This window comes from Colobus angolensis, unplaced genomic scaffold (assembly GCF_000951035.1).
Source record: "Colobus angolensis palliatus isolate OR3802 unplaced genomic scaffold, Cang.pa_1.0 Scaffold221, whole genome shotgun sequence".
In the NCBI taxonomy this organism is placed as follows: domain Eukaryota; kingdom Metazoa; phylum Chordata; class Mammalia; order Primates; family Cercopithecidae; genus Colobus; species Colobus angolensis.
Genome location: NW_012115389.1, coordinates 433,367 through 446,066, shown reverse-complemented (window position 1 = coordinate 446,066; position 12,700 = coordinate 433,367). Strand labels below are relative to the sequence as shown.

General features: G+C 40.0%; 1 protein-coding gene across 2 annotated transcripts in view; it reads right to left on the bottom strand.

The window, feature by feature from the left end:
* Positions 1-12,700, bottom strand: part of IPCEF1 (interaction protein for cytohesin exchange factors 1) — a 206,556-nt gene that overhangs the window by 40,180 nt on the left and 153,676 nt on the right. For both annotated transcript variants that reach the window (XM_011943742.1, XM_011943741.1), the window contains one exon: positions 5,108-5,480. In XM_011943742.1, coding sequence (XP_011799132.1) covers positions 5,108-5,480 — 373 coding nt within the window. The remainder of the gene's footprint in view (positions 1-5,107; positions 5,481-12,700) is intronic.

Genomic DNA, 12,700 nt, shown 5'->3' with positions numbered 1-12,700 from the left:
AGGCAGGAGAATCACTTGAACCCAGGAGGCAGAGGTTGCAGGAACCAGGAGCCGAGATCGTGCCATGGCACTCCAGCCTGGGCAACAAGAGTGAAACTCCATCTAAAATATAAAATAAAATAAAATAAAATCCTCACCTCTAAATTTACTCATTCCTGAGTGGAAGATTCCTCTTACCTTATTCACATTCTGTCTCCTCTGAACCTACTACCTTCCTTTTTCAATTATGCCCTCCAACTCCTCAACCTCTCCTATTTCTTTCAAGCTGTTATTGCCACTCTGAGCTTACATACCTCCAAATTCTAGATTACATCTGTCACCATCTCCCATACCTTTGCCCTAGTGACTTCCCACCACCTACCACTCCTAACTCCTAGCCTCAGGAAAAATTGTAGGAAGTAGGATGAAAAACAAAGATGATGTAAAATCTGAGTACTATGAATGGCCTAGTTAAATCACACAAATTTGCAGGTAACTTAATCAGCACGACTTCATGACAACTCATAGAGATCTTTAGCCACATGACACAGGATCAGAGAAAGCAGGTGATGAGTCACCCATGACTGAGATCAATGCCATTGATGCCAATGGTCATATATTAAAGGTTTTCCCAATATCAAATAATACTTCACAAAACAAGATTACTAGGAAATGTTCTAGGAACAAAATTAAGTGTTAAGGATACAAAAACCAAGATCAGTCTTCACCCTGATAGGCATGCTGCAGAACCTCTCGTCTCCCCTTTCCTTCCTATCTCCACTGCCACCTCAGCTGCTACGCAGGCTCCCTAAACCTTCTCATGTCTTATCTCCCCTTATTCTATTCTTCCCGGCACTCTACAGCTCAAATAATTTTTCTAAAGCATACTTCCAATTCACCCTCATTAGAAATGGTCATCCATTAGCTATTGAAATTAAGGAACACCTATCCCAGTATTCAGCCTCAACCAAATGTCCTTTCCATCCCCTTTTCCAGTGCCTCCCTTCTCGATGTATAGATCTTGCCACTTAGATGAGATCTTATCTTGGGTCCCTGCTCTCTTTTAAACCTCTGGAGTGTTCTGTATCTCTTCTGCGGCACCTGTTTTACTCTGCTTTCTTTTGTTAAATGTGTCTAGTTCCTCCCACTCAGCCCATCGGTGTTAACATTTTTGAGACCAGAATTGTACCTTGTTTACAATTTTTTTTTTTTGAGATGGAGTCTTGCTCTGTCATCCAGGCTGGGGTACAGTGGCATGATCTCGGCTCACTGCAACCTCTGCCTCACAGGTTCAAGCAATTCTCCTGCCTCAGCCTCCAGAGTAGCTGGGATTACAGGTGTGTGCCGCCACACCTGGCTAATTTTTGTATTTTTAGTACAGACAGGGTTTCACCATGTTGGCCAGGCTGGTCTCGAACTCCTGACCTCGTGATGCGTCCACCTCAGCCTCACAAAGTGCTGAGATTACAAGCATAAGCCTCTGTGCCCAGCCCCTCTTGTTCACATTTTATTCACTTCAGCACAAAGTACATCAGTACATGTATGTTAGGTACTCAAAAAAAGATATATGCACAATATAATAATGCAAAATTAAATGGAGTCCAGTTTCGGACTTACTTTTTATTACATACTCACTTCCTGAGGAGGCATACTACATGATTACAACAGCAACACTCAAAGTAGCTAGCTCAAGTATGGTTCACACTCAGATTGTGTATAATTTTGTTAATATTTTTTAAATCCTAAAATCTGGCTCATTGATGTCACTTTCCTGAAATGTCCTGCGTGCTCTAGAATGCTTGTCTCTTCTTTAACAATTTTTTTAAAAATTAAGCTTGTTATCTACATGAATCCCAGATCAATTCTGGCTGTGCTTGTACCTGATAATTTGTTTGTATAAATTGGGTATTAGTCTTATTCACTTATTAAATTGGGTATTAGTCTTATTCGCTGACATACAGCTTTTTCAGCATCCAGAGTAAGGTTTCTCCATTCATTAAGTAGAAGTGACATTGTCTCCGCATTGTCAGCAGGTAGTGTGTGTTGTACATATGTCTGGAGAGACACACTGTGTGACTTACTATCACACAGGCATAAGTCATGGCTCAAAAAATTTCTAACAAAAGAAATGAGGAGCACAGGGTAAAATTGAGATGAAATGAACATGTCATTAACCCTCTCACTTCCTTTCCCATTATGCTTTGTGAAATTAATCAGTGAATAATTCCTAGAGCTCTGGAACCTGGAACTCTCAGTGAAGAAAGGCAATAGGACACAATTAACACCCTGATTTTATTTTTTTAATAGCTTACACTACAGGAGGAAATGTCTAACAGAGTATTTAAATTCAGCATAAAATCCTAGCAACCACAATTTTAATTGCATACTAACTGCAAAAATATTTCTTTCATTGTCTACATAAAAGGAAGGCTATAATACGTACTGTCTGCTTATTTCAGGACTCAGGTACTAATCTTTAAGAATCTTTGCTAGGATGAAAGCCTCTTTCTCCAGCAAATGCATCTTGAGACCAGGACTTAATCTTTTAAAATCCTAACTCTCGTTTTGATCTATGTTAAGACTTCTATCCCTGACATAAAAGCACCTTGAACAATTTCAGACACAAGAATTTCAGGAATTTTTTATTAGTAACTCAAAAACACTACCTTTTAAAAGTCACAAAAACGAAAAGCTACCTTTGTCTGCAACACATAAACACACATGTACAAAAAATGCACAATATGAAATCTGATTACTCAACAGCAAGACATCACAAATGCAAGCAAAGATTGGGTTGCTGTTTCCATAGAGATGACTTTAAGTGGTTCAGTTCTTCTGGGAATTTAACCAAACCCCCGGCAGCAGAAGAAAATCATCAGCAAAAATTCTGTAACATATGGCAACTGCCAACAAATCAATGAGGAAAAAAAAAAAACTTTCATTTTCTTTTCCTTTTTCATAAGAGGAATACCGTCACATTGAGCTGTTTGAAGTAGTATACAGATTTTGCTGGGCACTCTGCGTGTAACTCAAAACTAAATAATACCAGGTTGCTTCATTCTTACATTAAAAGGGCTGTTGGTATCCAGCCAGGCTCTACAGCACATGCAATCCTGGAATGACATTTAGCCAGGAACAAGGACTGTTGCATCTTCCCATGACTCTCTGGCTATGGTCCTAAAAGAAAACTCTCGACCTCCAGGGTTATCTCTTGGGAAAGAAGGCAAATGGGATTTTATTCTCTAGTATGTTTTTGAAGCTATGCTCATCTTGGGGGGTGTGTGTGTGTGTGTGTGTGTGTGAAATTTTTTTTAGTTCTACTTATGACCCAATGATTAAAGTAAGTGTTTGTAGGAGAAAAATAATAGATGCAGTACTTTTTATTATTTTCTTTAGTTCCACCAGTCCTATATCTGGAAGTCTCTTCTAAGTATCAAGGTAGAGGTCATCCAGTTCAAGATACTTAAATTATCTCTTCAGTATATCTTTTCAAGAACAAGAGTTGTGATCAATACACAATAGGCAATCAATAGTCAATGAAAATGTTTGTCTCAGAATGAGTAAACAACTCCAGTGATAAGAAATGCATTACTTTCCAAGGAACCCATTCTATTTTGAACAGCACACATCAAAAAAAAGTTTTTATGCTGAGCTTCAATCTCTCTCCTTTTGCCTTGCACCATTGAACTCAATTTTGTGTTTTCAAGGAGATACAATTAAGCTCAATACTTTGTCCAAATGACAGCACCTCACAAACCTGAGGGCGGGTTCAGACTACTCTTCCTCACAGTCTAATCTTTAGTCCTCTCCATTCCTCAGTGACAAGGCTTCTTTTCTCTTCCCTATGCTACTCATTCACCTCTAGAAATAGGTTGGTTTATAAAGCCAATGACTTTATTCACTCGAGTTCTTCTAATGTAAAATAGACAGATGGCCTAAGAGGGGAGGGGTATAAGAAAAATGCCATCAAGGTCAGGCAGGTCTGTGTAAAGCATCTTTAGGTAAGGCCTCAGAGAGTGGTGACAACTGTTGTAACCTAGAGAATCAGTTACCAGGCTGAGTATTAAAATTTACATACTTTTAAAATACTATACACACACACACACACACACACACAACTTGGTCTGCAGTTGTGATCCTTAGCCAAATTACTCTGGTACCAAAAATTAAATTAGCAGGGTACCCATCTGAAATTTGAGAACTTAAAGAAACATTCCCTGACTAGGCTAGAGGAAAGGGGAGAACAGTCATCTGTGACATTATATACTCTGGCAAGTGATTATGGGAATTTAGTAAGTCAACTTTCTCTCAATGGCACACCAAAAATATACAAACCAAACTCATCGTTCTTTAACTGCTCAGTATCTTCCATCAGGTAACCGTGTTTTACAGCAGAATGAATAGCGCACAATCAGAAAAGACGCGTCATGATTGAACAGTAATAAAAACAAGCTAGTCCTGAATAAATGATAAGGACTAGTTAGTTATCAGAGTATTTTTTTAAACCTCATATTATCAACTTCATCACACAATTAATTATTTCCTTTGTTAAGATGTAAAATGTTTTTTGAACGCATAAGTTGTGCTCTCCTTTATATATAAAGGTTCTAATGCTGCACAAAGTGCATGCAAATTGTCTGTCTTCCCATTAACCACACAGGAGCATTCAGGAGACGATGGGCTAAGAATTAGGTACTATCTGTGGCACAGCCCAGGGAAAGTGGCTGCTCTAAGCTCATTTTGACCTATCAAGGTGATGTTATGAACACAAGACTACAAAATCCTGACTTAACCACCACAAGCTCCAGTGCATGGGACGTGGGACCAAAAACAAAGAGGCAAGGTTTTTCTCCAATTGGTGGAAAACTATCATTATTTTATGATCACATGTCTTAGAGTTCTGAAGCAGTTGGTTAGTGACACTTATAGCAAGTAATTAGTGGCCTAGTAGCTGCAGTTGTCCACATGCAAACTCCTCTACAAAGCAACATCTGGGCATAGCCCCACTTGACTAATTATTGAATCATCGTGCATGAGTTTAACCATTCTTGTTACAAATTAATATCAGAGTTCCATGCACACACAAATACTCACTCTCTAACGAAGGAAAAAGAATTTCTTGGTTTACCTTTGTCCATGATCTTTGATCCAGCAGGCTTATCCGGGACAGTAAGATGGTCATGATTGCTACTCAATGAAGAAGTATCATCACTAGATAAAGAGTTCAAAAATCCACTTTCTGATGTGACAAAGCTGTTTTCCGGGGCCTTGTGGCTGCCTGCCTCTGAGGGTGCAGGTGAATGAACTTGTACAGCAAACGTTATTGGTTGTCCCTCATCTTCAGCAGCAGATGAACTGTTAACTGTGTCGGGCAAGGATTGTCTCTCTTTAGATAAGGAGGAAGGAAAACTGCTGGGTGTCTTCATTGCATTTTCCAGGGAAGAGAAAGAACACGATGTTCCACTCAGGCTGGGTGAGGATGAAGATGCCTGCTGTGCAGCCTATTTTTTTCACAAATAAAACCAAAAAAAAAAAGAATAAAAGACATCATGATTAAACCATCATTCTCTACCTTTCATTTTCAATCACAGTGTCCCCGTGTTATTTCAAAAAGTGACCAATAATAAAACAGTCAAAAGGTAAAGGCGTGATATTTATTTCTGTTTGACACACACTAGGATTTCATTCTCCAAAACTGATTTATATAACTTTATATTCACTGTTCTAGGATCTGAAAAAAATCTCCTTATCATGATTTGTCCTATTCTTCAACACTCCCCAGAAACTTAAAAGGCCTCTTTTGGGAATCCTTCAGACTACTGCATTGCACTTTGAGCAAAATATAATTTGCAATCTATCACTTAATTCACACTGATGGAACCAGAAAGGTAATTATGAAAAAGGAGAGGCTGAGTGCGATGGCTCATGCCTGTAATCCCAGTACTTTAGAAGGCTGAGAGGGGCAGATCACCTGAGGCCGGGAGTTAGAGACCAGCCCGGCCAACATGTTGAAACCCCATCTCTACTAAAAATACAAAAATTAGCCTGGCGTGGTGGGACGTGCCTGTAGTCCCAGCTGTTCAGGAGGCTGAGACAGGAGAATCACTTGAACCTGGGAGGCAGAGATTGCAGCAAGCTAAGATCATGCCACTGCACTCCAGTCTGGGTGACAGAGCGAGACGCTGCCTCCAAAAAAGAAAAAGAGAACAAAAGCTGGGGCCATTCCAGAAACAAAATACGAACTTAAACCCTTGAACATCGCTCACATATTCCTTAGTGCATTAAAAGCCTTGGCGACATTTTCATCAGTACAGAGAGAAAACATCAAAGCAACATCACCAATGATATGGTTGGCTATGTGTCCCTACCCAAATCTCACCTCAAACTGTAATCCCCACATGTTGAGGGAGGGACCTGATGGGAGGTGACTGGATCATGGGGGTGGTTTCCCCCATGCTGTTCTCATGATAGTGAGTGAGTTCTCATGAGATCTGATGGTTTAAGAGTATTTCGTAGTTCCCACCTCACTCACTCTTTCTCCTGCCGCCATGTAAGATGTGCCTTGTTTCCCCTTTGCCTTCCTCCATGATTGTAAGTTTCCTGAGGCCTCCTCAGCCATGGGGAACTGTGAGTCAATTAAAATCTCTTTTCTTTATAAATTACCCAGTCTCGGGTAGTTCTTTACAGCAGTGTGAAAATTGGCTAATATAACCAACAAGGATACTCTTGGAAAGAACTTGATTTATTCTGAGATTTTTGTCTTTGCTACATTCTGATGCTGAAATACATGCCTTCTTTTAAAAAAAATGGTGACAGTACACATAAGCCTTTGTCTCTTTGGAGTTTTCTTTTTTTAATGTCCTATGTAGCAAAATAAAGATTCAGCAACTCTATCTTGTTCCTCCATTTTTAATTTTATTGACCAATAAAATCCAAAATCTAGACTCCAGTGCTCTGTGGATCACCCTATATCTCCAACAGCAGATAAGACAGAGAAGGCATTTTATGGTTCAGTTGCATTACATCATCCCATTGGACAAGCCTGTCAACGTCAAGCATTCAAAACTCCAAGGAAGGCCAGGCACAGTGGCTCATGCCTGTAATCCCAGCACTTTGGGAGGCCAAGACGGGCAGATCTCTTGAGGCCAGGAGTTCAAGACCAGCCTGGCCAACATGGTGAAACCCCATCTCTACTAAAATTACAATAATTAGCCAGGCGTGGTGGCTCATGCCTGTTCCCAGCTACTTGGGAGGCTAAGGCAGGAGAATCACTTGAACTCAGGAAGCGGAAGTTGCAGTAAGCCAAGATCACATGATTGTACTCCAGCCTGGGCAACAGAGTGAGACTCCATCTCAAAAAAACAAAAACAAACAAAAGAACTCCAAAGCAGTGTCAGAAAGGTTGATAGAGAGAGGAAGCCAAAGAGCAAACTATGATCCTCCTCAAAAACCTCAGAATCATTGCAACTGATTCAGAAGAGTTGACTTTCTTCCGAATCAATATGGCCCCCAGGAAATTTGTAGATTCTGAGCTCTGAATTTTGATGGGAGAAGCCAATATTTACCCAATGTGTGCCCAATTAGCTCCATGCTAGACGTGGATTGTCAGATAATCAAGAAATACACTTTTAAGTAGCATGACATCAAAATCTCTAGTTAAGATACTAACTAATCACACATATCTTCTCAATAATCATATAGTGGAACAGACATAAAAAAAATCCGTTCAGGAATATGTCAAGTATCTTGTAAACTGGTTATCTTACATCCCTTAGATCTTTAATTACCAAGAGATCAAAGATCTGAAATTTCAATAAAACCCTAGTTATCTAGAAGAGGAGATGCACTACCCCCAAATTGTCTAAATAATTGGCAAGAACAGTTTACTCATTAGCAGGATCTACAAAATAAATATTAACCAAAATATCCATTCTGGCCCAGTCCTGACACGTTCCCCTATTGTGAGCTATTTTAGTAAAACTCAACTTCTATATGATCAACTTCCTTTTTTGAAACAACACCAAACATGAGCTTTTCCTGTTACTCTTGCTGACTCTACTTTAAATTAGATTATAGCAAACTGGGCTGTTTGAACAAGAGACCATGTACACAGGTGCTACAGCACTGTCTGTGAGGTTTTTTGAACCTCAAAACTCTGCAAAGTATCAAGACCTGTTAAATGAGCATCAGAAGGATCTGTGAAGTATCATCCTGTTTGTGGTGCTGCTCAAACACAGTGCAAATGCTCTCTCAATCCGTTTTCTCTAGGCACCAGGCACCACTTATAAATTTCACGTTTAAATGGAGAATAGATGAATGAGGGGAAAAAAAAGAAAGAGAGAGAAAGAAGAAATAAGAAGACTTGGAGAAGAGGAAAAGGAAAATGAGAAAGCGACTATATGCTCAGGTCGGGGGAGTTTTCATTGGAAAAGAGATTGATAAAATATAAATCAAAGTGAACCTGGAGTTTCATTTCCAAGGATTCAGTATGAAAACACTTTATAGACCGTGTAGTGCTAAGGCATGGTTCATTATTTCTAACATTATGGAGAAACCAATAGCCAACATCAAGCATAGAACTCTTAGCTCAGTGCCTTCTGTGAACCATCTGTGCAATATACTCATAAAGCTCCCCAGTGAAGATCACATGAAAGAAGAAGGCAGTGCTAGTCTCTCCTCTCCACCCCACCTCTATTGGTAAATACGAGCCCATCCTTCATGTGTCTGTTCAAATACCAAATCCTCCAGGAAGCCTTCTCTGATAGTCTCAGAGCCAGGTAGGTGCTTTGCCTGGTGTTTCTGGGCTTATTTCTATCATAATAGATGGAATGTCATTTTGTGTATCAACTTACACAGTTGTCCCTTGAACAGTAGGGATTCAAACTGCACAGGTCCACTTAAGCACAGATATTTTTCCAATAAATACAGTCGGCCCTCTGTGTCCATGGATTCCAAATCCACAACCAAATGGGGATGAAAACAGCATTTGCGTGATGCAGGATGAGAAACTCGAGGATACAGAGAGCTGACTTTTCGTGTAGGTGGGTTCTGCAGGATCCACTGTGGGACTTGAGTATGCACAGACTTTGGTCTCCATGGGGTTCCTGAAACTAAACCCCCACAGATACCAAGGGGCAACTGGATGGCAACTACTGATTGACTGTTCATCTTTTTGATGAGCTACCTGAGAACAGGCCGGTTTTAAGCATTTTTTGCACCTCCATTTTTTGCCTCTTGTTTGACACATAATTGGTAACAAATTAATGAAAAAGAATTGGCCAGAATCAGCTTTGTGAAGAAAAGCACCCCAGAGTTATTCAGCTTCTGGGGGAGGAGCTCCCTGAAATCCTGCATAAAGTTGCTGAGTGATTTATCCAAATCCCAGGATCGAGGGGTTATCGGTGCCAATTACAATGCAAATAGCCTGACAAAATGTTCTCACAAGCTCAAATGAAAGTATTATTTTATTTAGTTAGTGATTAATAATTGTATGTGGTTTCATTTCTTTCAGAACACTTAGGTATTAAGTATTTTACATTTAAATGAGGAAATTAAAGACACTTCAAAAATCTTAGTTCTAGTTAAGAGACTATGATATGATTACATTAAAAATTAATATTGATTTTCCCTATTTTCTGTATAGGATAGTTTTAATTCTTGAAGAAGCTTCATTCAAATGTTAGCCCTAAAATCTTTTTCTTGGAATTGTTTTTCAAACACAAGTTCGGCATGGTAAAAAAATAGTTTAAAATGGCCACCCAAAGCCTATAATTAGGCAGAAGTGAGTAAGCATAGAAATTTTAAGGAGTCAAAGTACATGAAAACAAAAAAGTCCAAACAAAACAAAACAAAACCAAAATGAGAATAAAGGAAGAAAAGTACACAGCTTCCCTTTCCTTATATTGGCCATATTAGCAAGAACAAAAAATAAACCAGTCAATTGTTGTTAAGCCCCAGAAGTATCATGTTTGTATTTCTCCTATATGCCAGGAGAAGCATTACCCTAAATACAAAAAGACCTTGTAATAGTATACTCCTTCTCTGCCACTGACATTCCGCATGACCTTGGGCAATGTGCTGACCGAATATCTACTCATCACTGTGATCCGTAGTATCCAAGTGACCTTGAAGAAGTCATTTTACCTTCAAGTACCATTCTACTGGCTTCCTGCCTTATCACTACTCCCCACCCCACCCTAGTCCATCTTCCAAACCACAGATAGAGTATTTCTAATACATATAAAAAGTTCACAATATTCCTCTGCAGAAAACCCTCTCGTAACTGCCCATCTTACGTAGAATAATATCCATAGTCTTCATTAGAGCTTAGAAGGTCCACGTTAACCCCTAAGGTCTCCTCCCCCTGCATCTCCTCCCTCCTTCTCCACTCCTTCCTAGCCACACTGGCCTTCTTTCTGCCCCATCAGCACATCTGTGGTCCCTTTTGCCAGAAAGGCTTCCCTGTGGATGTTGGGTGGACTGCCTCCTTCCCATTGCTTGGACCTCCACTGAAATATCACTTCTTCAGCAGGGTCTTCTGTGACAGAGCAGACAGAGCAGTATCCTCTCCACCCTCAACCCCTAGCCACTCTCCAGCCCATTGCCCTACTTCATCTTCTTCATAGCATTTGTCAGTCCTTGAAGTAATTTGTTTGAATTATTACTGCATTGTCCCTCTTCCTCAACACAGAACTCAAGATGCTCAAGGGAGAAGACACCATCTAGTTTAATTCAGCGTCCCTGAATTTTTTTTTTTTTTTAATAAAAACAGCTTTACTAAAACATGGGCTAGGTATGGTGGCTCATGCCTGTAATCCCAGCACTTCAGGAGGCCGAGGCAGGTGGATCACCTGAGGTCAGGAGTTCAAGACCAGCCTGGCCAACATGGTGAAACCCCGTTTCTACTAAAAATACAAAAATTAGCCAGGCATGATGGTCCATGCCTGTAATCCCAGCTACTTGGGAGGCTGAGGCAGAAGAATCACTTGAACCCAGGAGGCGGAGGTTGTAGTGAGCCGAGATCGCACCACTGCACTCTAGCCTGGGCAACAAGAGCAATACTCTGTTTCAGAATAAAAACATACACACACAGAGAAACACATTAATTTATTATGTATTATTATTTAATTAGTTAGCTAACTAGTTAGTGTATATGCTGCTGAATATGAGTGGCTGTGTATTGCAGAAATATTTTAGAGGACAATGAATAAACTGCAATTAGGACAAGGTGCACATTTGCCATTTTTGTTTACCCCAGGCTGCCACTTAAAATCAAATGCTATCACATTTGATGATTCCTTCCTTTCTAACACATCATAAAGTTTTGTATCTCTATGCCTTTTCTTGTGTTCCTCCAACTAGGATTACAATAGCAGACACTTTAGGAACTTACCCAGATCCCCTTTACCTGGCTATGCTGCAGCCATCCCCAGCTGCTGCTAGGCCTGAAACTAATGGCTTATATCTGAGGCTTTCACCAGAGGATGACTTTGGCTATTAAGAGATGCCAGGAGACTTTATTCTCAAAAGCTCTTTATGGCACCCCCATATTGGTAACAGTCCCTGAAACATGGTAAATACACAAAAATATTTATCAGCCGCCTAACTCAAATTTATCAAGAGGGGCAAATGATATCCCATAAAGAATATTCTTCATGAAACACAAGCAGCTTGCAAATGCTACCTATGATAGCTATGTTTATTTCTCTGGAACCTGACTTCCTCATTTGTAAAACTCATACAAGATTTCTGTGAGAGTCAAATGAAATCATTCTTCTCAAAGCCATGCAAAAGCACCAGACAAGTGGAAAGTAGTGTATTTCTCATTCACATGAGAAAATATTTATGGAGCAAGAAATTTGTGGGGGTTGTGGATGAAGTCTCAGTAATGACTCGCTCACCCATCCATCTGTCCATTAAATGTTTATTTAGTTTCAAATGTGTGCTAGGCACAGTCATAAATGATGTGGGTAAACGAGAAGATATCGGGCACTGGCTCTGACTTTAAGAATGTAATAATTAGAGAAATAAACCAGATATACAAAATCTGTAATCAAAAGCAGATTATGATAACAACATGAAAAAACTGTCAAAAAAAAAAAAAAAAAGAGATACTACAGGAATACAGAGAGTTCAGAAGAGGGAAGAATCACCCTGACCTAGAGGACTAGAGATGCTCTCATGAAGGAAGCTACATCCGAAGCTACCATTTTGAAAGACATTTAGAAGGTGGGATTGGGGTGGGAGTCAGGGGCAAGTGGTCCTGTAAGTGGAGAAATTTTATACCTACAGGTGCAAGGGCAGGAAAGTCTGGAACGCTTTTGGGAAACAGCAGGCCATTTTTTGGGCTGATGACAAAAGCAAAATCAGCAGCAAGACTGTAAAGGCAGTCTGAAGACAGCCCAAGGGACTTGACTACCAAGCCAAAGACTCGGGAGGTAATTTAAGAAGCAATGAGAATTCACTGGAAGCTTTTGTGCAGGTGAATCAATGTAATCAGAACTGCATCTTAGGAAGACTAATTGGGAGGTGGTTTTTAGGAGGAGAGAGAGAGAGAGAGGGACTAGAGATGGGGAAAGTGTTGGGAAAAGAAAGAAAGATCAGCCTGTTACTGTGTCTATATAGAAAGAAATAGACATCAGCACCCATCAACTCGTCATTTACATCAGGTATAACTCCCAATGCAATCACTCCCCCCTCCCCCCTCCCCATGATAGGTCCC